This window comes from Teleopsis dalmanni, chromosome 1 (genome assembly GCF_002237135.1).
Source record: "Teleopsis dalmanni isolate 2A chromosome 1, ASM223713v2, whole genome shotgun sequence".
NCBI lineage: Eukaryota > Metazoa > Arthropoda > Insecta > Diptera > Diopsidae > Teleopsis > Teleopsis dalmanni.
Genome location: NC_051846.1, coordinates 45,013,862 through 45,040,987, shown reverse-complemented (window position 1 = coordinate 45,040,987; position 27,126 = coordinate 45,013,862). Strand labels below are relative to the sequence as shown.

At 27.2% G+C, this 27,126-nt stretch overlaps 3 protein-coding genes across 9 annotated transcripts in view; 2 read left to right on the top strand and 1 right to left on the bottom strand.

The window, feature by feature from the left end:
- The window catches only part of LOC119668550 (epsin-1), a 70,824-nt gene extending 56,372 nt beyond the window's left edge, over nucleotides 1–14,452 (bottom strand). For 2 of the 6 annotated variants that reach the window (XM_038078095.1, XM_038078092.1), the window contains exon 1: nucleotides 11,804–12,567. The gene's annotated coding sequence lies outside the window, so the exon portion shown is untranslated. Of the gene's footprint in view, nucleotides 1–11,803; nucleotides 12,569–14,372 lie in introns of those variants that run through there. The other 4 variants (XM_038078094.1, XM_038078100.1, XM_038078103.1 and 1 more) reach the window with 4 other exon arrangements.
- Nucleotides 14,453–16,237: 1,785 nt separating this feature from the next.
- LOC119671564 lies at nucleotides 16,238–17,186 on the top strand. Its single transcript, XM_038082255.1, has 4 exons — nucleotides 16,238–16,326; nucleotides 16,382–16,729; nucleotides 16,802–16,861; nucleotides 16,912–17,186. The coding sequence occupies exons 1-4, from the start codon at nucleotides 16,300–16,302 to the stop codon at nucleotides 17,161–17,163; spliced, it is 687 nt and encodes a 228-aa protein (XP_037938183.1). The 5' UTR covers nucleotides 16,238–16,299; the 3' UTR covers nucleotides 17,164–17,186.
- Nucleotides 17,187–19,975: 2,789 nt separating this feature from the next.
- On the top strand, nucleotides 19,976–21,006 carry LOC119670406. 2 transcript variants are annotated; one of them, XM_038080653.1, is made up of 4 exons: nucleotides 19,976–20,112; nucleotides 20,175–20,528; nucleotides 20,601–20,657; nucleotides 20,720–21,006. In XM_038080653.1, exons 1-4 carry the CDS (start codon nucleotides 20,089–20,091, stop codon nucleotides 20,993–20,995), a joined length of 711 nt encoding a protein of 236 aa, XP_037936581.1. In that variant the 5' UTR covers nucleotides 19,976–20,088; the 3' UTR covers nucleotides 20,996–21,006. The 2 variants fall into 2 exon arrangements, with proteins under 2 accessions (XP_037936581.1, XP_037936580.1); XM_038080652.1 differs by having other exon boundaries at nucleotides 19,977–20,112; nucleotides 20,717–21,006.
- The last annotated feature ends 6,120 nt before the right edge of the window (nucleotides 21,007–27,126 follow it).

The window sequence follows — 27,126 nt, the reverse complement described above, 5'->3', positions numbered from 1 at the left end:
TGGTAGTATTTGAGGCTTTACTATATGTAACATATCCGTACAGTAGTGCTGGTCTAATTACTTGCGTATAAAGTAACTTTCTGTATGTATTTATGAATAATTCTATACAATGAATCATCTTATATATAGGGAATTATATATATGTTTTTGTATATTCTTACCACTAGACACAATTAAGATGATAAATATATTCACAAATCTTAATTGGAATCACTTTTTAAGGTCACCTTAAACAGAATGAGGATATGTAGTATCAGTTTAATAGTTTAAATATATTTAGTCTTGAATTTTGGAGTTAGATGAGATAATATAATATCTATAATATCATTAATATCCCATAATATAATTATGGGATAATAGCAGAGGAAAGTATAGATCAAGACAACTTTAGGTTTTTTTAGACGACACGCTAACTTGTAGTCTAGACAAGTCTCTAGACAATTGACACTACTACTACTGTAAATATCGTCATTAGTTAGATTCGTCTACCGTAAAACTACCTTGAGTGAATGTTTCGTATGTCCAGAATATAAACCCAGGCATCACGCATTAACCGAATAACCGATAATATTTATAAAATTCATTCGATATTTATTGGTATAACATTCACCACTCTTTTGTTAGTGCAAAATTACACCTAAAGAAAAAAATCCATTAAATTTAATTAATTTAATCAATTGAATATGTGTGGCATGTCGGAGTAAATAAAATATAACTACAATTCACCACCCACAAAATGTATTCATACAATGCACGCATACCAGTAATCACGTGTGTTTACTTTAAAAGTTCGTCAGCCAAAAACGTTCTAATTAAAATCGATTTATTTGTATAGAAAAAAATAATTGGAAAAACCAAAAAAAAAAAAAATTGCAAAAAATGTGAGTAAATAACAATTATTTTTTTTATTTATAGAGTTCCAAAGAAATCACATTTCTTTAAAAAAATGGAAGGATATGTTTATACTATATTATTCAGACCAATTAATGGAATAATACGCAATAACCGCAGCTCGCCGGTGTAAAGAACAAAGAAACTTAATAATTAAATAAATATACAACGAAATATAGTAGTAATAACGCAATAACATATCAGCAAAAGAACTATATATTACAATGGGATATAGCAGAATTTATAGAAAAAATGTATTCCAAAGGTTTAAAAAGCAATCAACATTGAACTTCTACAAAAAATTGAAAAAGTTATAAAAACATAAAAGTTTTCTTCGTTCCTTTTTTCTCTATTAGAGCAAACGTCTTTGGTGACATTGCCTTGAAGACTATCAAAATAGAAATAAAATATAAGATTCTATTTACAATAGAATAGAAACGAACGTCTTAAACTAAATATACGTTTACTACGTGCAAACCATAAATAGATCACCCAGCCCTCAAAACTTATATGAAAAATATCATTGAAAACATTGAATTATTTTTTTAAAAAAGTCATCGGCGTTCGGTGGTAGCCACGTCTTTGAGCCGTCTTCAATAGCAGAATTATCCGAGGTCAATAAAATTATCTAAATTTACTTAATTTACAATATAGGAATATTAATAGTAATTTATTTTTAATAGTAATAATAAATCACACCATAAAATTGGATCAATCATGTAATAAAGTTATGTTTAGTAAAAAGAAAATAAAAATAAAATAAAAAAGGCTACCAACTATAGATACTGTAGAATACATAGAGACTTCAGTTTTACTAGATCGCGAAAAAACGGTATCAAAAGAAGAAAAAATAGTGCTGTTTCAAATCGCTTCCTGCTCGTAGATCTTAAAAAATGCTACAAGAGGAAAGATATTTGTGCTATTAAGAAATTATCACCGAATCACGAATACCTATTTTAAAGCTAAAGACAAGTTTTTCTCCAAAAGAGGTATGGAAATGTTAAGGGAAACGTTGGAATGATCGTAATACGCTTAAAGAAAGCTACATTGATAAAAAAAAAAACTCGAATATTGGCAAATAAGATGTTATTAGATTCAAAATTCATATTCATCGAAAATAGATCCACAAATTAAATTCAAAATTGTATTTGAAGATCTTCATACATTGGTAACTATCGGTCTTTAAGGTATGTCTCCATGTCTTTAATATGGCTTTGATGAGTTTATATTACTTTGTTATTTGCCCTCTGACCACAACTAATATACAACCCTCTGATTAAAAGTTGTTGTTGAGGACTGAACGTCGATCGAACGGACTAATTTCAAAATTTTAATGAACATTTATTTAGTATAACGTAAAATATTTACATAAAAGTTATCGGTATTACAAATTGTTAATTTAATTCATTAAAATTAATCCTTAAAAAGCAATCCAGTGTGTTAAGATCTTATACCATGAAGTTAAAAACAGATATGCAGTCATACATTAAGACCGAAAAGTTTTCGGAAATTCTCATTTAAAATTCGCGCGCTGTATATTTTTCGATATTTTAAGTTTATGTAGTTTGGCAGCAATTAAGGACAATTACTATGCCAAAAATGAGCGCGATCTGTCAGACAGTTCGTTTACGGCAGCTTTTGAAACCAGTTCACCTCAGTAGGGCGTTGCGAAAAAAACAATGGAAAAAAATATTGAACAAAGAGTTTGCATCAAATTTTGTGTTTCGAACGAAATTTCGTGTGCAGAATCGTTGCGAATGCTACAAAAGGCTTATGGGGAATCAGTTTTATCGAAAACTCAAGTTTATGAGTGGTACAAAGCCTTTCAGGACGGTCGTACGACCGTCGAAGACATTTCGCAACGCACTACTGAGGTGAACTGGTTTCAACAGCTGCCGTAAACGAACTGTCTGACAGATCGCGCTCATTTTTGGCATAGTAATTAAGGACAGTGCTGCCAAACTACATAAACTTAAAATATCGAAAAATATACAGCGCGCGAATTTTAAATGAGAATTTCCGAAAACTTTTCAGTCTTAATGTACGTTTCGTTTATTATAATTAATGGAACATGTGTTTCGAATAATAATGATATTGCAATTTATTATTATATATTAATACAAGCTTGACATATTATAATGGTTATAGTTGATAAAATAAATTATATTTACTACATTAAGAATAAAAGTATTATATTACATTGTTATTAAATATTATTGCTTTGAAAAAAGTATAGAAATCTGGTTCAATCAAAATAATACTAATTAAATTAGTAAATATTCGAAAGGCAGAGCTTCATGCCTACTTCAAAGCTAACTAGTATAAACTAGTTTTTAGCCAAAACACCATTATTAATGTAATTTCACCAAAGAAATGTTAATTACTTTTTTAGTCTTAAATTGTAATCCTCTACATACATATATATTATAATAATTAGTATTAACTTTTACTAGAAATACTAGAAAAGGTATTCTCAACTTCTAGAAATGACTTATTTTTCATATGACGCATATACAGACAATTTCTGAAGTTTTTATAAACAATAAACAGCACAAATATACAATATAAATTAATTACTGATAAGTATTATCTCGAATTAAAAGCTCACTTACTTTTATATTAATTTTATCAACAATCAGATATGATTTGATAAAGTTAAATGACTTTGTTTACAGCAAACACGTCAGAAATGTCTGTGTGAATAAGGTTAAAGAAATTAACATAAAGTAGAATATAATTTATGACACATTTAATATTTTTTTTATAAATAATTTAAATAATTATACATTAACATGCTAATATATTGCACAAAGAATAACAAATACTTCTACAAGTATCAAATACTTAAAATTCAAGCAAACTTCAGGAGGAGAGCAAATTCAAGGCAAGTTAGATATTTGAAGCTCGTACTCAATATATAGATATTATATTACTTTAACAGAATCTGTTATGAAAATTTCCATAGCTCAAATAAGCCAAATTATTAAAATTTCATCAATGAAATTTTATTTTTGTATAAAAAAAAACTGCTTTTAATAATTAGGCGAAGCAACGGAATACAAAACACATTCAGAAAAGCTTAACGAAAGACGTACATGAACTTGAATCTTGTCAAGCAGACTTCGTTTGGGTCGGTTTTTGCCCCCAATTCAACCTTCTCGTTTCAGTCTTTATTGCCAAAAAAATAAACAAAAAATATAATCCATTTAAAAAGTCAACAAAACAAAAGAAAGAGTGTTTGCATACAAATTTGTATATATTAAGATACGAAGAGCACCGAGGCATTTGAGTAAAATATATGCGTTTCACATACCAACAAAGGCAATTGGATAAAATTTGCCTTGAGACAATGTTTGGTCAATGATCTCAGTTCGAAATTACACGTCTGATTGAAACAAAAGCATATTTCCTTCAGAATCAACGAATTTCTCAATTGCAAAATAATTTTCACATTATATTATAATATCTAATCTTTATGGATTTATTATAAACCTTTTCTACCTACTGTCGTTGTTGAATTAGTATTAACATATTTGTTGAAGAACACAATTGGATGACTAATGCCTTCAATATGCTAAACTACAAAATCTTAATTGATCGATAGAAACATACAATAAATAAATAAATAAGAAAAACTTAAATAATCTATTGAAAAAAAAAAAAATAAATAAATAAAACAAATAGTTCATACAGTGAAAGCTCTTTGAACCAAACAATCATTATCAGCAAATTTGTTCGCTTCAAATGGTCAGTATATATATGGCCAGAAGAGGTTGTTCTTTCAAATAATTATTAAAAAATTGTCTATAGTTAAAGGATATTAAAGAAGTTTTTACTGTGAATAATCGTTTTAATTACTTTGCAAATTACAATTAGTATTATTTTTAATTTACATGCATGCATATAAATAAGTAAAGCATTTAAGAATTATATTAACTTCTTTGACATAATACCGGCTATTAATGAATAATTTTATAACTGTAAGAAAAAATTAAAGTAGTTAATTAGATCTATATGCACTATACGTTTCCACTTTATCAAATGTTTATTCTACATTTATAATGTATATATTACAGGCATTGTCAATATTAGCAAAATTCATTCAGATAGTAAGCCCACTTTAAAACTTATATTTGATATAACAACAAAAACAATTCCTTGGACCTAAATAAGTCCATTTCCAATTGATCGAAAATCAATCATATAATTTTAAACCAATTCCTTGGACCTAAGTAAATCCATTTTCATGTGATGGACAATCAATCATATAATTTTAAACCAACAAATAGCTGCATATGTCGGATCTGGTACATCTATGGCAATATTGGCAAAAAAAATTTCTGGTCGATAAATCGGAACACTTTACTAGGTTTAATGGAACTAATTCCTGATATGGAGACGAATTATGGGAAATGCAAAGTACAAGATAGTTGTAAAAATAGAAGCATCTCATCTGCATAGATATAGTACTGTAAATATACATTTAAATATAAAAAAGCTTTGCTTAAGAGAAGTGGTTGAATAGAAAATCTATTCATTGAGTTACCGATTGATTCTGAACGTAATTGTACTTATACCTAATATAACGTTAAAGTTTATATTAATATATATGTTAATAATATATGTTAATATATATGTTAATATATATATTAACATGTCACAGGCTAATTGGTCTATTTTTTATTATTGTTATAAATATATTTAAGAAAAACATCTGAATTTATTTTACTTTTATATGTAAAATCTAGTAACAGCGTGTTTCAAAAAGTACAGCTCACTTAGACCTTAAGAGTTAACCCATTGTGGCACAAAACTTTGTTAAGAACAAAAACTGTTCTAAGAAACTTAGCAAAAAATATTCTTTAGTCGCCTGTAATAAATCAAGTAATATATTTAGTAACATCTAGTGATTACAGACAGACATTTGAGTAAAATAGACCTTAGAGTAGATATGCATCTTCTGGGTAATGCCACTTAGTGGCAGCGCAGATCAGCAAAGAGTTAACTTTAAATAATCTAATTTTCTTCTCAATGCCAAAACAATTCAATATGTACTTTTTTACTTATAAATAATTTGGTGAGCACACACAAAAGGTTAAATACACATACCATTTTATTATAGCTAACAATCTCACAATGGTTTATCTTATCTCACTTTGGTTCAAAATATAGAATATTTTTAATCAATATCACGTCTATACAAGACGTTTATAAAATATGACGTCAAAAGAAGTGAATCATTAGGATATACTTATAACCCGTAAGACGTGTACTCTAATTTAAGAAATAATACTATAATTTCTCTTAATGTTAACGTAAAATTAGTTAAAAGTAAAAAAAATTTAGCAAAAAATAGTATAAAAAACTTTTAGAATAAATAACAAAGAATGTATGTCCAGTGAGAGAGAATGCTTAAATCCAAATAAACTTTCTAATATAGTGTATTCCATTAGGAAAAGACAGTAAGCAGGAACAAATCACTTACTAAAAATATAGCTAAAACCTATCTTACCAGGTGTATGAAATGAGCGTTTTTTGGTGAAAATAAAACACTAATTATTAATAGGAAAGTAAAAAACATTTTATTTAAAGTATTGGCCATTGCTTTCTACACATTTTGACCACCTTTCTGGCAATTTGTGGATACCACGCCAAAAAAAAATGTTCGTCTTTTAAAGCAAACCAACCAGACACCCAATTTTCGACCTCCTCGTAGGAATCAAAGTGCTGCTGAGCCAATGCGTGTCCCATCGATGAAAACAAATGGTAGTTGGAAGGAGCCAAGTCTGGTGAATACGGCGGGTGGGGTAGCAGCTCCCAGCCAAGTGTTTTGATTGCATCCTGAACCAGTTTTGCTTTGTGTGCAGGTCCATTGTCATGGAGCAGAATTACCTTGCCGTGTCTTCTGGCCCATTCTGGTCGTTTCTCGATCAATGCATAGATAGAGCATGATCACCATATGCCTCGACAAGCATTCGATGCGACTCTGCACCACTTTTCTTCAAATGAAAACAAAAAATTAATGCTTTCCGCAAATCATCACTTTCTGGTACAAAATTCGACATTTTTAACACGATGAAAAAATATAATGTCTGTTCAATGACTTGATGTATACTAAATATTTTTCACACATGTCATAGCAAACAAACAAAAAAAAAATAAAGGCTCGTTCACAACAAGATACATTTGTATCTTTACGCTCATTTCATACCGGTACACCTAGTATATTTCGTTGTTGTGTTACTCTTCTACTGAAATCCAATATTCTTACTATTCTACTCTCACTAGCAAATAATCAAATAAATTTCGAATAAAATGAATACTTGCGTCTATAAGTTAGTATATGCAAGTGTTGAAAAATTAGAATCGAATAAACGAAGATAATCAAGCGAATAAAAATTCAAGTGTAAATTAACCCATTAAGTACCAGGCAATTTCAGGCTTGAATTTTTACTGTGAAATTTAATAGTAAATAGTAAAATGAAATAAGTTTAAGTAAATGAGTAGAGTTTAATATTTATTTGAAAGATTACTCTCACTTTATCTTTACCTATAAAATATAAAATATTCTTTAAATATTAAAAACCACACGGTGGTCCGAAATGGGTTAACTTGTAAATTAAGCAGTTAATTGGCTCGTTGAGGAGTCATGAAAGGTTGTTGAAGATCACTAAATGAAATATTTTTATACTACTCGTATAATTTTCGGAGAAAAATGATCTATTACAATTTAAATTTAATATTAAATTTCTTATGAAAAAAATCTGTTAATATTTATATTCGCTTTAAAATTTAATTGAATTACATTCAATTAAATAAAACTACTTTATAAATAGAACTAAATTTTTTTTCCAGCGTAAATATGTTAATTTCAATGGGAGACCGAAATTGAATAGACAATCGAGCTAAATATGCTTAATTAATTAAACGAAAGTATAAAAATATACAAATATTTTTTGTGTAATATTTAGGCGACAATTATTAAGCTTTTGAAAAATATATTATTGTGTATATTTTTCAGAATTGAATTTGTAGTAAACTGAGTAATGAGTAAGCAACTAAAATCTTATCTATTTGAAAAATATTTTCTGGGACACAAATTAAAGACAAACAAAACTGATAAACAAAAATAACGAAAAATATATCAGTGTGACTTTAATAATTAGACTTAGACGATTTTTACATACTGAATGTGGAAACTGTAGGTTAAGAAATGAGAATTTGCGAAATTCTTACTGTGAAAAGTAATTCCTAGAATACTGAACCAAATTCTGAGTTATAAACGGGTTTATGACGTGAGTTTAGCAATTTTGAAATTTTTTTTGTTTACGAGAATTGCAAACAAAATTTTTGTGTTAATATAATTATTCTACAGTAACTAAATATATTTAGATTTATTTTTAAATAAATTTTACAAGATTTATTAATGAGAAGAACGAATACGAAGAAAAAGAAATACATAAAATTATAAAAAATCTTGTTTACATTGTTAATCAAAGATATATTAGACTGAATTTATTCACGGAGGAATAATAATATAATTTAGATAGACTACGATTAGTAAAAAAAGAGTTTCACAGATTATTTAGTTGCTTTGGAAAATAATTTAGAATTTTATTATTTTATAAGAAAAGATAGCTACTACGTCTACAGTCTCCTTTTCTTAATACTACTTTGAGCTTATATAGTATATAGCAAATATAGCCTGCTTTATAAAGAAAACATAATAATGTTTACCACATTTTGTTTTAAAAAGGTCTAAAAAAGTCTTAAAAAGGTCTAAATAACTGAATTCTCCATAATTATATATATAGATATATATAAAACTATAGATATATATATATATATATATATAGATATATAGATATATATAAAATCAATATAATAATAATTAATACAAATCACCACTTCTTAGTACGTAGCTCAATGTACATATTTATTTGGGACCCAACCAATATTGAGTATATACTAAAGAATTTATCACAATAAATAATCTCTTTGACTGTTAAAAACTTATTGAGTCTAAAATTTGATTTACTACTAATTAAATTATTGTTTTTACTTCATTAAGAATTCTTCATTACAGAAAATATTCACCATCGAAATGACTTCAAGAACTGCTAAGTACGTTTTTAAGGATAAGAATGTAGAGATAGATTAAGACTAGACACAAACTATTTTTTTAGAATCTTAAAATCATCTATTTTTTCTATATACTAACTACAAAGTAATAATTTCCATTAAACAATATTGAATATTGATTAATTGAATTGAATAATAGATTTGAAAGTCGTGGCTAAAATAAACTGAACTTGTTGTGAACTAATGAGAATATAAAAAATTGAAAATTCAGATCAATTTAGGGTTCAAGTTAGACCACAAAACACTACTTAAATGGTATATATATAAAAATATAAAATTTGTGATGTCAGATTTAGAAATTTAATGGCCAAATCGAACAGTTTCTATTGAAGATATAGAATATAGATATAGAAGATATTTAACACTGACCAATAACTGCAGTTGCAAAAAGTATATTTGATCCTTTTTAAAAACTGGAAGTACCGCTATTTATATCTAATAATTAAAAAAAATTATGTTTCTAAAAACATGCCTGCAATAAAAATATTTTTATATAAAAAATAAAAACAGAAAGGTTAATTCTAAGAAATTTTACAGTATGAAAATGAAACTTTACTGTGTCTTCACAAAGTCTGTCTGTTTGTAGATGTATGGATAATCAAAAGACAGACAAGAAGCAATGGATCAATGTTAAAATAGATTTTTAGATTCAAAAAACTTATGTTTAGGTAAAATAAAAACATAGATTCAAAAAAAGAAATTAATATATTCTTTTTTATGTATTTGAATCGAATGCGAATTAATAGAAAAAACAAAACTAACAAAAAATGGATTAGATTCACAACTTAAAGAATCGTTTATTTCGTAGCCTATACGCTAAATTAAAAATTCTATTAATTGAAATGAAAGTATTAAACCTATATATATATACGTATGCATAGTTATCAGTAAATCAATTATTATTTGATAGTATTGTTGCTTTCTATTTATTTTTTATATGCTTCTTCTAGGTCTCGTAACGTCATGATTTTGGTGATTTCAAACCTAAAATATTTCAACTTTTATTTAATGAATTTCAGTTGTTATTTCACAGCGAGATTTTTTTTCTGAAGAAATCATATTCCATTAAACGAAAAAAATATTTTAAAATTGTTAAGTTGGAAAATCTTCTCAGATCCTGTATAATACTTTTATATTCTATAAAAAAAAATTGTATAATTCATTTAGTCAATTACAAAGAATAGTCAATGACGAACTTTGCCGTTCGTTAAATTGAGTATTCATTATATTGAATTTTGTAGAGTAAAAGCAGGCTAACAATTCTCAATGGATTCAGCAATTATGATAAAAGAGTTATCAAATATTAAACAGATAACTCCAACATTGCAAAAATGGTTCTTTAATTGAACTCTCACGGACCAGATTTAGTCCGTGATTTAACCGCCCTCGCACTATATCGTTGAAATTTTATTAGGACAGCATAATTGATATCCGTTTGAAATCGGTATCAGAAGAAGGATATGGCGATGGATAGGGCATAATCTTCGTAAAGATAACTTAAACATTGCGAAAATGATCTTTTAATGGAACCCTCATCAATTACGAAGATTTAGCGGACCTCGCACTATATTATTAAAATCTTATTATGACCGCATACTATACGTTGGAAATCGACATCAGAAGAAGAAATGGCGATAGATAGGATATATTTTTCGTAAACATGACTCAACTATTCTAAAAATGTTAGCTAGAATTATGACCGCTGAAATCACGTTTCATTTTATACATAACATATATACAGGCTTATATACAGGCGATTGAAGTGTTACCTACTCTAGCGACCATATCCTTTTGGTATGAAATTATTTTTTATTGATTCAAATTTCAAAAATTTGTGTGGACGAACTGAACATGTCGAGCGTGGAACATGGAATATAGAAATGTGGAACATGGTTCACACGAGCTTTATAAGACAGTGCCGAGTATTGTATTCTTTATAATTATAATAATCAACTTTTAAAATTTCCCAGCTACAAATGATGTTTGTAGTGTTTAATTTTTAATATTCGATTTGTAAACAAAAAACATATGATTTACCCTTAATTTAGGACAGTGTGAACACTTTCGAAATTAACTTAATTTAATTTAAACGAAATTAAGGCTGTCTGAACATAGTGTTGTACTATGTCTTACTATAATCTTTCTCTATATAAAGTAATAACTTTTCTTGACATATAACAATATATAATGCATTGTGAGAAAATAGAAATAATTTCCTTTTAAAATGAAGGTTTAACCGACCTCTACAACCGTAATGACACTCTTTTTAAACTACACAAGAAATAAAGTAAATCCATTATTTCTCACTAATGGTAAATAATTGTAAATAAAAAAATGTAAATAAAAAATTGTAAATAAAAAATTATTACTATAAGTGATATCAGTGTTTTAAGTGATATCTTAAGAAAAGAAGAGAAAACAAAACAAAACAAAACAAGTGAACGAAGAAAGCAACAAACTAAGCTTTGTTGTCTTCCGGCTAGTAACAACAAAAAGTGCTGGAGGGCAGCAATGCAAAAATTACACAAAATATAAACGCAAAAAAAAAAACAATTACACTTTCAAAATAGAAAACAGGCAACAAAAAGCCGTAAGTGACAAAAAAAATCGCTTAATATTTTTTACAAGGAATTCAATATCGAATAAGAAACTAAATTTATGACAACAACTAATTCATAAATAAACATACAAGAAAATAAATTATGTAAAAAATTATTTAAGAAATAAATAAACTAAGAAAAACAAAAATATTACAAAAAATGTTGCTCACCTGAGCGTGTGCAATAATAAGTCGAATTGTTTGTTGATCGGTCGGTAAAAGCTTACAACTTTCGTGTGGGTTTGTGGATAGCACAAGACACAAGACACAAAACACAACAACAGCAACAGCAACACCAACTGTAACTGTAACTGTAATTGATGAGGGGAGCGAAGACGTAGCAGTGTATTTGTTACAATATTTATTGATGTTACTGCAATTGTTAGATGACGGCAAAAGTAGGTGTTGTCGTTTTTCTCCAAATATTTATAATTAAACTTCTATAATTTATCACTTTGAATTTTTTTACAATAATTATTTATTAACTTTTAATTTTGTTTTTTTTTTTAAATATCTATTTAAATAATTTGAATTGGAAATTTTAGTTAGGAAATGGAAATTGCGATGACACAGCGATGACGTTTCCCGTTTTTACAAGCCCGTTTTTTACGACTTTCTTCTTGTGTTAGAATATTGCACTTTGATTTTATAATACATGTATTATAAATATTTAAAATTACTTTTGAATATTTTCGTATTAATTTGTGTAATTTTTTCGTTAATTAAACCAAAATTTATTTACGTTTTACACGAAATTTTGCTTATAATTCTCCAATAGAAAACCTCCTCACACACCAAATGTCAATGAAAAAATAAAGTGAAATGCATAGTAATTTGAATTTTTTTTTCCTACTTCTTAATTATTTTCTTGTTATTGCTATTTCCTTCTCACTACTTCGAAGTTAATATAGTATTATTAATTTTGGAACTTTTTAATATTTAACTCACATTAGCCAAAAAGCAAATATATGTATTTTTTATGCGTATATAAAATAAAAAATATTAATGCAGTAAGCAGTAGGTTTATAAAATGAGTTGCACGAAAATGAACCTTTGGTAAATGAATGAATTTCGTTTGTCCTATTTGCTCATTTTTATTATATGGTTGCCATATCGCTTAAACAAAATTCAGTAACAGATGGCGTTAGGCAGTATTTCATAATAACATGAATAGTTATCATTCGCATTTAATGAATGAATTGCATCGTGCGAACATTTGATTAAACAAAATATTTCATTTGAAAATTTGAAAATTTTATTTTAAATGGTAAAACTGAGAAGTGTGTGTTATTATGTAGCGTACATAAGCATATTTCATATGCGTATATAAACATGCTGTTAAGTATTGTAACTTTATTGCTTGACGGTAGTATTTAGACTAGCGTGTGAAGACGCAAATTCAGCAAATACTCACGATTTACTATTGCGCGCTGTTCCTTCATAAGTATCTATGCAAAATTATCTATGTAATAAATAAGAGACTCAGTACAATTATCATGGACTGATTTAAGTTAATTCAAATTGCATCGCCAAAAAAAAAAATAATTTTTGACTTCGAATTAAGTCAGCAGTGTTTCGAATTCTCATTTCAGTTCTTGTAGGTTACATTCTTTACCCCTTTTCATGTTCATATTGTGTCTTTTTCGAGTTAGGGCATTTGGGCACTTTTACACTTTGATAGCTGGAGGGTTTCTGCAGAGTCACATCCTACTCACTGACTAATTTAAATATTCCTCAAAAGTTTTTAGTTAAAAGATGTCAATTAACATTTGTGTGATAAAGTGGAAAGATAAATTTCAGCTTTATAGAGTATAAAAATTAGTCAAAAGCGAAAATTTCCGTGGAATAAAAGTTAGACATTTTAAAAAGTTTTAAATCTGTAGAAAAACTTACTGACATTGGGAGAATTCCGGATTTAGCTCCAACTACAGTATGAATAATTTGTAATCGTGATAAGAACAAGATAAAGGTACTATGGAACAACTGTCACACATTTGCAGGTCAAACTAGTTACAAAAAATAGAAGTTCATTAATTGTAAAAATGTAGTCCCTTTTATCCATGTGAATAGAAAATCAGAATAAAATGGGAATGTTATTGAGTCAAATACTAATTCAGAATAATGAGCTCTGTCGATATTCAAAGAGTTAAAAGATAATTCTTTATCAACAAGTGGTAAAAAATCAGATTATTTTTGGAAATAAAATATGTGGAGAAATATGGTCCATTTGCGTTGTTTCGATTTACGTTCCATTTTGTTACATTTTTTTTGGAATTGTAAAAGTCTCTGAAAGCGCTAGTTCTACATGCAATATATATTTTTGATTCTTAACTTTTTCGTATTTTAACAGGAGTTAAGCATACGCAGTATATAAGTGCATAACGTATTTAAATTTAAATTTTCCGTTAACCGTTAAATTTAACCGTTATAAAAAACATATTTTGATCATTATAATGAGAGAAGAAGTACTAAAAAGCAATATAAATGTTATATAAATTAACTATATCATTTAAATAAATATAAATAAATCAAAAATGTGAATAATTAAACAAAACTTCTATTCACCATTTTATAAGCTGGGAAAATTTTACCACCTAAGCTCTTTTAACTATACATCTGACAAGTGAAAATTAAAATCTTAACTTTTAATATAATTAAATAAATTTAGTAAAATAACAGTATAAAAAATAATTATATATTAGTTTAGAAAAAAAAATTGATTATTAATTTTTAAACTTACTCGCATGGGATCCTTAGGTTTTTCGGCAATAATGATGTACTTTACTCAACTTTTACTAAAATTTGTATCTATATAATATTTAATTTAATAGAAAAAAGTTTTCATAAAAATATTTAAACTTTACTTAATTTTAATGAATATTATTGACGATTTTAAAACTTTTTTGAAAATTCCATGTAACTGAGATATTTTGGTGTACATAAATATTGGTATAAAAAAATAAACAGTCCTCAAACATTGCATTCTCTTTAATAGTGAACCACAGCATTCTTCATTTATACAGAGAATAGTTAAACAAATTATAGGAATTATTATTCATAATTATATAAACCAAAAAAGGCTCTACAGCTAAAACCTTTTGATATATAAAAGCTCTTTCTCGTGCCTTAAGTAACTTGTGCTTATGTTACTATGTGTAAACGACAAAAGCTCAAAGTTACTTAAGTAAGCAGTGAAAAAAAGGTACTATACTACGTTTACATTGTGAGATTAAGAGAACGCGAATAAGTTAATCTGCATTTTTAATTTACAAAGTTTAAATTATACATTAGAGATTAATTTTGACATTTCACTTGTTGTGTTTTGTTTTCTTTATTTAATCAATGTCTGTAAATAAAGTTTTTAATAAAAACTTTGTACAAAAAAAGTGAAATAAAAATTTAATAAATAGTTTTATAACAATAATTTAACAAATTTGAGCTATAATTATATACAAAACTATTACTAAACAATTGAAATAAAAACTTCACTCACTTCGGCAATTTTAAATTTTCAATATTGTTTTGAATAGATTTTGACATTTCCTTTCCAATTCTTCTAAGATCATAAAAAAATATACGATATTAAGACATTTGTAGAGTTGCATAGAAAAATAATCACCATTTATGTGATAATATATTCAGATAGCCAAAGTTCCTTAATTTCGTTTAAATGAAATTAAGTTAATTTCGAAAGTGTTCATACTGTCCCAAATTAAGGAAATCATATGTTTTTTGTTTACAAATCGTATGTTAAAAATTACATGCTACCAACATCATTTGTATCTGAGAAATTTTAAACATTGATTATTGTAATTATAAAGCATGACATTCAGTAGTTTTATTAGCTTTAGTGGATTTCAGATATGTCGATTAATATTTTTAACTCAATTTTAAATTTATAACAGTTACAATTCCTTTTTTGTATTCAAATTTAAAAATATTCACAACCTTCAAAATATTTCCCAGTTTTATTAAAATCAACTGTCATTGACATTTAAAAAAAATTCACTTTTACGTTATCTCTTGCTTAAAATTTATCTTACTCATAGTTGCATTTGAAATGTCACTTAATTTCAGCCTTCATTTCAACGAAATTAAGGTTATTTTCCTTAATATCATTCTAACCTTAAAACTGAATTTTGTATGGAAAAAACAATTTAATTTCGCTGAAACGAAGATGAAATTAATATTTTTGCGAAATTAAGTTGTGTGTGAACATAGTATAGGCAGATTAAAAATTAATATCGATTAAAAGGAGATTAACTTTTGTATGGGAAATCTGAGTTTAAACAACGAGATTAGTACTTTGATCTCGATTATTGCTTTAATGTACTCTCAATCTCACAATGTTAACGCCGTGTACCCAAGAAACGAGCGAATATCGCTGTGAAAACTATGGAAAATAGTATTTATGTTAATCAATGCAATAAAGAACTTATAACAATTCGAAATTTGCAATTGTCAATTTAATTAAATTAATGAAAAAATTATTGAAAATTTAAAATCAAAACCAGTGTAGTTTGGGTCATTTTCACATGTGTGCTACTACTTTTTTATGTAGTGAAAACATTTAACTCATCAACACTGAAATGAATTTTATTTTTTGTTTAACTGATAAGTGACATCTGATAAAAAAAAAGAATTGTTTATAGTTTGGGTATTGCAAAATGGAAAATTCTGATAAGGAAACGGCGGTATTTATTTAAACTAAATTGAATATATTTATTTAATACTTTTTCATTTTTATAGGATTGTTGGACAAAAGACGAAACAAATATGTTGATTAATGAATTTAAGAATCACGCCTGCCTAATTAATCCCAGTGATCCAAAATTCGCAAATAAAGCTGCCCGAACGGATGCTTACAATAAAATTATAAAGAAACTAAAAAGTATTAAACCAAATGTAAACGTAAAAAAAATAAAAAAGAAATTGAGCACATTACAAAATCAAATCTGTCATGAGAAAGTAATGGAAGCCAATTGCAAAAGGCGTGGCATAGAATATAAACCAAAATTGTGGTGTTACGATAAACTGGATTTTCTAAAAAACAATTCCCATATCAGACAAAGTTATTCGTCCTTACAGGATACGTCTGTAAGTTAATTAAATTCTTATTCCTATTATAATTCGTGACTAGCAGTACTATTTGTGCGTTGTATTCTGTAGGATCAGATCGATGTGCACTTCGATGAATGCGGGAATCTGGATTTAGACGAAACTGAAATGGTAAGTTTTATTAAATTATTTTTAAATTTCCTTCAACTTTTTTTTCCTAGTTTGAAAAAGAATTTCTCAAGGAATATGATGGAGCAATTGCCACAGAAAACAAAAAGAAACGATCCACACATATTTTTAATCTTAAGACAAATGTTAATAAAAAGCGTTGTTGTAAAGAGGAGATATTCTGTAATTATTTAAGCAGTGAACTGAGACGAATTCAACTTGAAGATACATTTGATGACCTTAAACTAGAAATTTTACGTTTAGTAAGACAAGCTATCAAAAATGAGAGCTTACGATGTATATGAAATTATTATTATTATTATTATAAGTTATTATAAATTATTATTATAAGTTATTAATAGTAGGGGTACTCATCGAAGCATATAAATTTATCAAATGTATAATTATTCACGTACACGGTTATATGAGCGCACTTAATGAAATATTTGTGTAAATTTATCAATCTGCTGTATAATAGCACTAATTTTATCAGCAATAACTATGACAGCACAAAATGCAATGTTCAGCAGAGCAATTTTTTAGCCAATATCGATGTAATTTTAAACATTTGTGCAAACTTTATTGGTCAGCTGTGTCCCTATCAATAAATTTTAAAATAAAATACCTAAGTTGAGCGAAAAGTTCAAATTAAAAAGTATTTACAAAGATATTTTTGTAAGTGATATGCTTATGTTGCATTCTGTAATTCTGTATTGACAACAAATAAATTTATACGATACAAATTTATTCGGTAAAATTTCCATGTAAATTTATCCATTTTGTGTAAACTATTATTCATTTGACACTTCAATTATCAAGCAGATAACTTTATACGTTTATAAGGTATTTACCAGATGAGTACCACTACTTTAAAGTTTTATAAGTTTGCATGCTAACGAAACATACTCTATGCTAATTAAATATACTCAATTAAATATACTCTGCTAACTAAATTTACTAGTTTTATTATTAATAAGTTCTGCAAAATTTGGTAGATGGACACAATCCTATTATAGTATTTCATTTAAAACTATTAAATAAAAATCAGTTATGACGAAAATAAGTAGTTTGACATAAATTCTGTTAAACTTTAACAATAATGTGTTATTGTGCGGTATTTGACTGTCCAGAGATACCTTACTATGTGATGTGCAAGTTAGTCTCGCGGTTAGACTTATTTTAAGTCAGATTAAACGCTCGGAAGATACAATGGAGATAACGATCATATGTGTATGTATTATAACACAATAAACTTAATGTTTCCCGATATCAGTTAAGACATAAACAGTGCTATGATATTGCTCTTAACCTTATATTTGAGCGCTTGCAAATGATATCATGTCAGTTTCGTTATCCGTTAAAATATAAATATCGCTTAACAATATTGTGTTACAATATTTGGCAGTATTTCAGTGCGGACTTGCTAAGTGCTTCTGATATGATTTCTAATATTATTATTTAGAATAAAACCTGACAGCGTTCGTTATAAGAAGAACAATAAATTTTTATTACCCGCCCATTACTTCAGATTAATAACTCAAACATATCACTGGAAAAATTAACCATAGCCATAGAGATATAAAATCAATACATAATTTTGGGTCAAAGTAAAGTCTTATACAAATAAGTCTATGTCAAAATTATCAAAGCGGGAAGCAACTACTGTTGGCAAGGAAATAAAAACTAATAGTGCGTTTGCACTATAACAATTTAATCGATAAATGTGCATTATGTAGTGTTCATTTACATATAAAATCCATACAAATATCATACCATATGGTACTAATGAGACTAGATAATTAAAATACAAACAGAATATAATTCTAATAATAATTATAAACAAATTTAACTGATTATGGGATGCATTTAATAAATGTGATATTATAAGTAATTGTGTTTGCTATACTTTGTGTATTATTATTAAAAATCTGGAAAGTTTTGCTCTTGATATAATAGGTCTGTTCCACGAGCTACTCATAGTAACTTTGAGTAAACACTGTGTATACACAAGCGCGTTCCACCAGCAAATTTTCAAGTATTTTTGTGTAAATTTTACTTCTGTTTTACTCATGTTATACTATGAGTAGCTCGTGGAACAGACCTAATATATCAATCATTTAATCATATGATTGTAATACTAAAACAAGTAGAAATGCTTTTTTAATATTTTTTGTTCTGTACATATGCATAATTATTTGTTGTACCACTTTTTTTAAACAAACAGATTGGTAAAAATGTATTCGTTGGCACTGAACTCTAGAAATATACTAATGGGTGATCACCTATATAAATAGCACTTAAAAATAAAAAAAAATTGAAACTTTTATTAAATGATCTAATTCTATAAAATATTTGTGATAGTTTGAATTGAGCATTGAATTACCGTTTATATGAATCTTGGCAACACTGTCGACTTATATCAAAAAATATACTTTGACATTTCACTTTCATTTAATATTCGTAAACAATTAATGATATCCCTGCTGAAAATATATAAATTGTACAAATAATTTTAAAATTTTTGAAACCAAATTCTTAATTCAGTATTAAAACGATAAATATATAAGCCGTGTGCTTACATATGTATTATTTTATTATTTATTTACTATTTATTTAATATTTTTGGTTAAAAATTTGCAAATTTATTTATTAAACATCTTATATAACTTTCACAATGGTAACACCTAATTTTTATCTAATTTACTCTACTCGCAATTCTGGTAAATACCAACATTCGCTATCATACCGACATAATTTACTATATCCTTCAATTTACCATCAATTTACTCGAACTCGCACTTCGCTATATAAATTACTTTAACAAGAATATTTGGTAAATTTTGTTATGACAATTAATTAATAGAGCTGTCTAAAAATCACTTAGGAGCGTGGTATGATTAGAGTCGCAGTCATTAATTGTAGTTGCTTTCAATATAAGATGAAATGAGCTGTCAGTGTCAAATTATCAATTGACATTGAAAACAACAACAGTTGCGTGATTATGGCTGCAATCATTATTTTTTTCCTTACCACTTATAATATGTAAACGAAATGATATTAGTACGTATATAAAAAATTTATGTTTTTTGAAAAAGTATGAAAGACTTGGCAACCCTTTTCTTACGCCGGTGTATAAACACTCAGTTCGTTTATACGAATATTGGATGCGAAAATTGCGAAAGGCGTCTTGTTGTTAAACAGCTAAATAAGCTTGAAATCAAAACATTACAATGGAAGAACTGGAAAATTCATTTGTAAAATATTAAATTTATTTTAATAAGTTGCGATAAAATTAAAATAAACTTTGTTTTTCCAGGCAACCAACGCTTGGTCAAGGGCAGAGACAATAGCGCTAATTCAAGAATTTCGTAAACATCCGTGTTTGTACGATCCTTCACATCCAGAAAATACGAATTTAATAAAAAGAAAACATTCCTATATTTCAATTTTTAATAAATTAAGCGCAGTAAAGACCGGTCTAAGTATAAATAAAATAAAAGCGAAACTAAAAATTTTGCATACTCAATTGAAGAAAGAAGTGAAATTAGCCTCTCTTTGTCAAAAGGATCATGGAAATTACAGGCCGACCTTGTGGTGTTACAAGGAAATTTCCTTTCTGCGTGATTTTATCAAATATCAGCCAAAAGAAGAATATTTGGAGAATGTAGAAGTAATACAAATATAATTAAATGTTTTAATTTCACTAAAAATTTCTTATATCAAAATTTATTACACACTATAGGATAACACTATGTCGTTGGAAGATAATGATAGCAAGAATTTCCCATTGTTAACTATGGTAATTTTAAATGAATTCGATATTATTTTAATTGAGTATTTATTTATTAATTTTTACAGCAGTCTTCAATAGATTCACATATAACTGAAAGTTTAGATGAAATGAGCGAAGATGATGAAGGAGACTCTGTAAATACTTGCAGCGTTGTAGACAATGTTCAACAAAATCATGTCCTTTCTCGTCTAAATGTAGTGGATTCATTTTGTAAATATTTATGTACTGAACTGCAAAGAGTGCACGAGGAGCAAACGTTGGACGATCTCAAATTACAGATTTTGATTCTAGTTAGAAATGCCATTAAAAAGGAAAAAAACGTGTTACAAAATGGAAATCATTAATTAATTTTCTATATAGGATTACAATTTCATTTGTATTTTTTTTTTGTTTACTTTGTTTTCATTATAGAAACACGAAACGCATTTGTAAAAATAAAAGACTATATTCCAAAAATATTATACAGCAATAAGCTAACAAACTAAGTAAGTTACATTAATAGGATTAATTCAATTATCTGATTGCAGCCCTTCAATTGACTGATAGCAATAATACAAATGAAAATAAAAAAATCAGAAATGCACATTTATTTAAGCGTAAGCAAATTGTTATGTATATTTGTATACATATATAATATATAAAGTACTATATTTGTATTTGTATACATATATAATATATAAAGTACTATTAAACTTAAATACAATAACGTTTACAATTAAGTTACAAGTGAATAAAGCTAAAGAAATTTGTAAAAAATTTAATATACTCATGTAATCCTCGATTAAGCCATATTATATTATAATCTCCGATTAAGCTATAATATTTTGAATTGTTAATTAAATAGAAACTTAAAATTAAAAAATTTTTACTTGTATTGTTTATAGTTATGTCCAAGTTTATATATATAACCTGTGGAATGTCAGTTAATTGAACACAAATGTTTGTTTTTAGATATTTTTACCTATATGAGATAATAATTGTGGTATAATGCTAGTTTATACAATATCAAACTTAGCTATAATTTTATAAAAATGAATGCAATTTAGTGTGATTGTGATTAAAATTGCAGTTTGATGCAATTTATTAATAATATAATAATAGGTACATGTACTATATATAACAAGATATAATTTTATAAACTTTTTCATATATCTGTTATGATATTACGAGAGATGTATTAGTCCCATATTTCTTTCAAAAACACATATATGAAAAACACTGATAAATTAATGAATATAGAGAATCTAAAGCTCTAAAAGAAAATATCTAATTATAAAATATACTTAATTAAATAATAGTTTATAATTAATATATTAATAAGGGTATTTACTTATCCAAAAATGCACATAAAAAGGAAAAATAAAATTTAATAGACCAAAATTTAAAGTCCTAGTCATTATAATTCCTGATGCATTTTGTTAATACAAACAAGTTTCTAAGTTAAATTGTATAACTAAAAATAAATTATATAATATAAAAAGAATAAATATTTTTTATTAAATTTTGCGTTTATTTTTATTAAATAAAAATATTATAAATTGACATCAATTTAGTATTAACAGTATATAGTATTGAAATTTCTTAACCGTGTAATAAGGCTGGGCTCTAGTTTTCAGTTTTCATACAATACATTAAAGATTCTTTTAAACGGACCTGAATTTTGACTAGAGATAATTTCTGGTTCCATCGGTTACTGCTTCAGAGAGTTCTTATTCAAAATTTTATAGACTAATAATATTTTGAACAACTTTATTTTAAATAAAATTAAGGCGGCGCCGCGCATTTGCCGGACAGAAGCAAAGCAGTTTGGAGGTACTGCGGTAGATATGGTTGAAAGGGAGATTTGGTCTCCTAGCATGGCTACCTAGAATACAATGATCTGTAAATAAACCTACTGCAAGACTAATATCTCTACGGGGCATCTCAATGAGAGATTGCCTATGATTTCTTTTTATTGCCTGTATATCGTTAAGTCTTCCCATCTTTTATTAAAAAGTTCAGCAAAGGAAGAACTCAGTCCCGGTTTACATGATGTCAAGGTTATGCACAGATTATTTATGTGTTCCGAGTGGTTTCCTGAACAGCTGTGTAGCTCATCTATCGTCATAAAATCAAGAAAGTTTTTTTATACTACTATCGAAAATATCTGAGTTTGCATGATGTCACGTTATGCTCAGATTATTTATGTGTTCCGAGTGGTCTGTGTAGCTCGTTTGTCGACATAAAATCAAGAAAGTTTTTTATACTACTATGGAAAATATCTGGGAGCTGTTAATTTAAAATCAAAAGTTATAATCTTTTGATAAAGAAAAGTATTTTTTTATCAACACACTAGATGTATATATTCATCTATTACAAAATGATTATTTTATACCTTTTAAGTGAAACACATAAAATTATATTATGTGGTTATGGCAAAGGACCTAGCAGTCCAGTTCCTTATTCTTAGTTTACTTAATAATTAATTTTAAATGTTAACTCACAAGTAAATAAATAAAATAAAATAAAATATATTATGTGAATGCTACTGTATGATAATAAAAATAAATTCCAAAATCTCGAAAAGTTTATCATTTTTCTAAAATTAAAATGAACAGTAATTAACGCATCGCATAATTAACTATAATATCTTGTGATAAAAAACGTCATCGAAATTATTAAATGATCAGTTTATTTTTTTAATAATTTATATTGTCATAATAAATTTTCGAAGCGCATTCCACACGGCCCACTCATTGGAAAATATCATCGCATAGTACAGATGTTTACACTACAGGCTCATGACATATTTTCACCGATTTAAACATAAATAATAAAATTCGTTTCTTAAATGATAAAGAATATGACATTAATATTTTAATATGCCAAAAATAAAATTTACTAATAATTTGAGAAAAACAAAAATATGAACGAAATATTAATAAACGATGGCCTCTGTCATTTATAAAGAAAAAATATTATTGAATTATTTTGTGATACGCATATATATAAATAGGACTCTACGCAATTTTATTTGATTATATTTAAAATTCTACTATATATGTATATGTATATTTATAGGTCTTTTCAATTTTTATTTCAAACCGGCCGGCTGTTCCATCGACTTGGCCGTGACCATGGTTTGTTAAGGAAAGTACGAATGGAGTAATGTTAGATAATTTTTATTTTCTTCTAAAAGGAAATGTTTAAAAGAATATATAGTTTTATTAATAGAGTATTTTATAGTGCACATTCTTTGGTTCCATATATCGACCATAGATTTGCTAATATAGTCAAACTTCCATAACTCGAACTTCTAATAACTCGAATTTTCTGCAATTCAAACTAAAAACGGTTTTAGAGAGCAAACTACATACATTTCGGCTTCCATAACTCGAACTTCTGTAACTCGAGTTTTTTTATATCTCGAATAAAAATATGCTAATAGGAATAAGGGAAAGTGCATTCTATAAGTCAAATTTTTGTTTTAAGTATGAATCCGTTTTGGTGTTAGGGAAAGACCCTTTCTCCAAAAAAATGTTTAATTTTCTTTTTTATGTTGGCAGCGTGGTTTAAAGTAAATAAAATATCTTCCAATGCTACTCTTAATCATTATATTATATTGAGCTTGATAATGAAGTTTGTACATCAAGCTTTTCTACAGAGGATGATATTATTGAGCACTATAGCTCTGAATAAGTGGATCCGTATTTAAGCGCAACCGAAAATGATGATGAGGGTTCGGTGGATAAAATTGTTCATTAGCCTACCAAGAATGAAGTAGAAGACTCATTTAAATTTCTAAATTTTTATTTACAAACGAAGGATACTTCAACTGATGATCATTATAATCGTGGAATAAATTGGAATCTTTTTTACTGAAAATTAGAGCAAAAAATTAAAATCCCAATCCTAATAAATAACTTATATTTTAATTCTAGTTTCCTTCAAAAATTAAAAAAAAAATAAAAAATTCTCTAACTCGAAGTCCCCATAAATCGAACCTTTTCTTTGCAAAATGGTATTTCGAGTTATGGAGGTTTGGCTGAATTTTATTTAATAAAATTTTTAATTATTTAATATCACAGTTCAGCACAAATATTTTAATAAGTTGTAAAAGTAAAGACGTAAAATATATTTTTCATATATTTCATATATATTTTCCCTGATTATGTTAATTATCATGGATTTCTAGAGGTAGCCCTGTATTTTCCAAGCGATAATTAAATATATTATTAATTATTGCTTTTATAAATAGTACACATTTAATTATAATTGAAAATATATAATTTACAATAAATTTTTAATAATAAAATAAATATTCAGTTCTTATTTTTTTTTATTTATAATCAAATCAAATCAAACAAAATAATTAAAACTTTTTATAACTACAAATTCTGGATTAATATTAATATTTAATTTTACTATAAATGTTTACATTGAAATTATGGCAATTTATTATTTTTTTAATCAATCCGAGGAAACCAAATTAATCTGGCGCCTGTTTTATGTTCATAATTAAAAACAATTTATTTGCGTTTAACAAAACGTTTTGCTTCATTATCCATGCAATTGTCGGATAAGAGATTTACTTAAGTGGGCTGACTAAATGTTTAGGAATACCGCAGAACTCATAAAATGACTCTCTTTCATATGAAATGCGTCTAATTGAAACACTTTAGTTATCACTGAAGAAAAGCTAACATTGGAAGAATGGTTTGATAAAAGTCACATCAGTTCTATAAGCTTTAGACTTGAATCATTTTACTCAATAAAAGATTTATGATTTGAAAATTTAGATTATATTTCAGGTCTCGTTGCTTACAGTATAAATAAATTGTCGTTTCTTTAATAGACAACATAGGATTGTGATCATAGTAAACTTCTTTAATGGAAAATATTGAGTTGTCGCATGGCCATGTATACTAGAACTATTATTATTATTGATATGGTATGTGGCACTGCGACAGTCGAGTCTAATGTGTCCCCTTCTGGGTTTAGAGTAACTCTCTAAGCCTAGTTGCGTCGATAAAAAGTAGTATAGATCCTACTTTACACAGTTTTGTTGCCTCTTCCGTAATAGTCGATATTCCCAGGAGTTTATTTTGCATGTGGATTAGCACGGTATTCTAATAGCACATGTGTAGCTGACTCTTTATTCTCTTCGCAAAATCTATAGTTTACAATCCTATTTACTACGGTATTATATGGTTGTAGGACTAAATGGTATGGTACTAGCACATCCCACTGTGCTAAGCTCTAAAAACACGCTTAAAAAAAGTTTTTAAAATGATTTCAACAATTTTTAAGCCCATAGAAATGGCTACTATGTGATTTATCTACACAGTGATTTATCTATATCTGGTATCGTTAGGAACCAAGAGGGTTCTGAGTTGCTTCTACACAGTTAGATTAACTTAACCAAACTTACACAATTAAACATACGACATGTCAAAAAAAAAAAAAAAATAAACAGTTTATAGCTTTAGAAATATTAATATACAGTTCTATGTTTAGGTTGGAGAGGCGCCCTTTTATCCCAAAAACCGATTTGAGCTCAAATGATGGCCCATTGTGGTAAGTTCTATGTAATAATATATAATTTAATTATTTGTAATATTTTAATATTACAGTCGAATATAATAATATTTTTAATTTTAATAAACCTATAATTATGGCCGTGTGCGATCTCGAGTAAATTCAGATAAAGTAAATTGAAATTTCTTAGCGATTTTTTGCACTGCACTTATAAGTAAATATATATTTATTTATTTATTATTTTTGGTTAAAAGTCTACAAATTTATTTATTACACATCTTATAAAATTTACCTAATTTTTAACTAATTTACCCTACTCGAAATTCTGGAAAATACCAACATTCACTGCTATACCGACATAATTTACAATTTCCCTTAATCTACCATCAATTTACTAGAACTTGCACATGACCTAAGATATATTCATAACATAACATAATCGATTATTAGAGTGTAGAGAGCATAGTTGTCTTAAGTGCCTACTATATTTTACTGGACGAAGGCTCCTGCTTATCACCGAATTACATATGTTGTACGCATGCAACATTTTTTGCTGATTTATCATGCATGGCATGATGGCACGCTGTTGAAAAGGCTTCTCTGTGTTTGCAGTCAGTATGGCACGCGCCGTCACTTATGTTTCTTCGAAGAATCGTGGACTCGTGCAGAGAATGATTGCAGTTTCGTCTTCCGATTTCTCTTCTCTGCATCTTTTCATTGCTATTAATTACTCTTACTCTTACGCACTTATGGAAATAAATTAACTGTGAGGAATTTCGTAGTTTACAAGCAAAAAATAAGATGCCAAATAAGTTGGCGCCACTTAAAGATCTCAACATACAAAAACTTGTCTAAGAAGGGGGAATTCACACACGTATGTATGGTATATAGTTCTGGTGTAAATTTACAATATTTTTTATATATATTATTACGTTGAATAAAAATTACAATCTTAATT

Coding starts and splice junctions, on each gene's coding strand:
- LOC119671564 (XM_038082255.1), top strand. CDS start 16,300: ATGGAAAATTCTGATAAGGAAACGGCG. Junction 16,730..16,801: donor CGTCCTTACAGGATACGTCT/GTAAGTTAATTA, acceptor TGTATTCTGTAG/GATCAGATCGATGTGCACTT. Junction 16,862..16,911: donor ATTTAGACGAAACTGAAATG/GTAAGTTTTATT, acceptor TTTTTTTCCTAG/TTTGAAAAAGAATTTCTCAA.
- LOC119670406 (XM_038080652.1), top strand. CDS start 20,089: ATGGAAGAACTGGAAAATTCATTT. Junction 20,529..20,600: donor AATATTTGGAGAATGTAGAA/GTAATACAAATA, acceptor TACACACTATAG/GATAACACTATGTCGTTGGA. Junction 20,658..20,716: donor ATTTCCCATTGTTAACTATG/GTAATTTTAAAT, acceptor TAATTTTTACAG/CAGTCTTCAATAGATTCACA.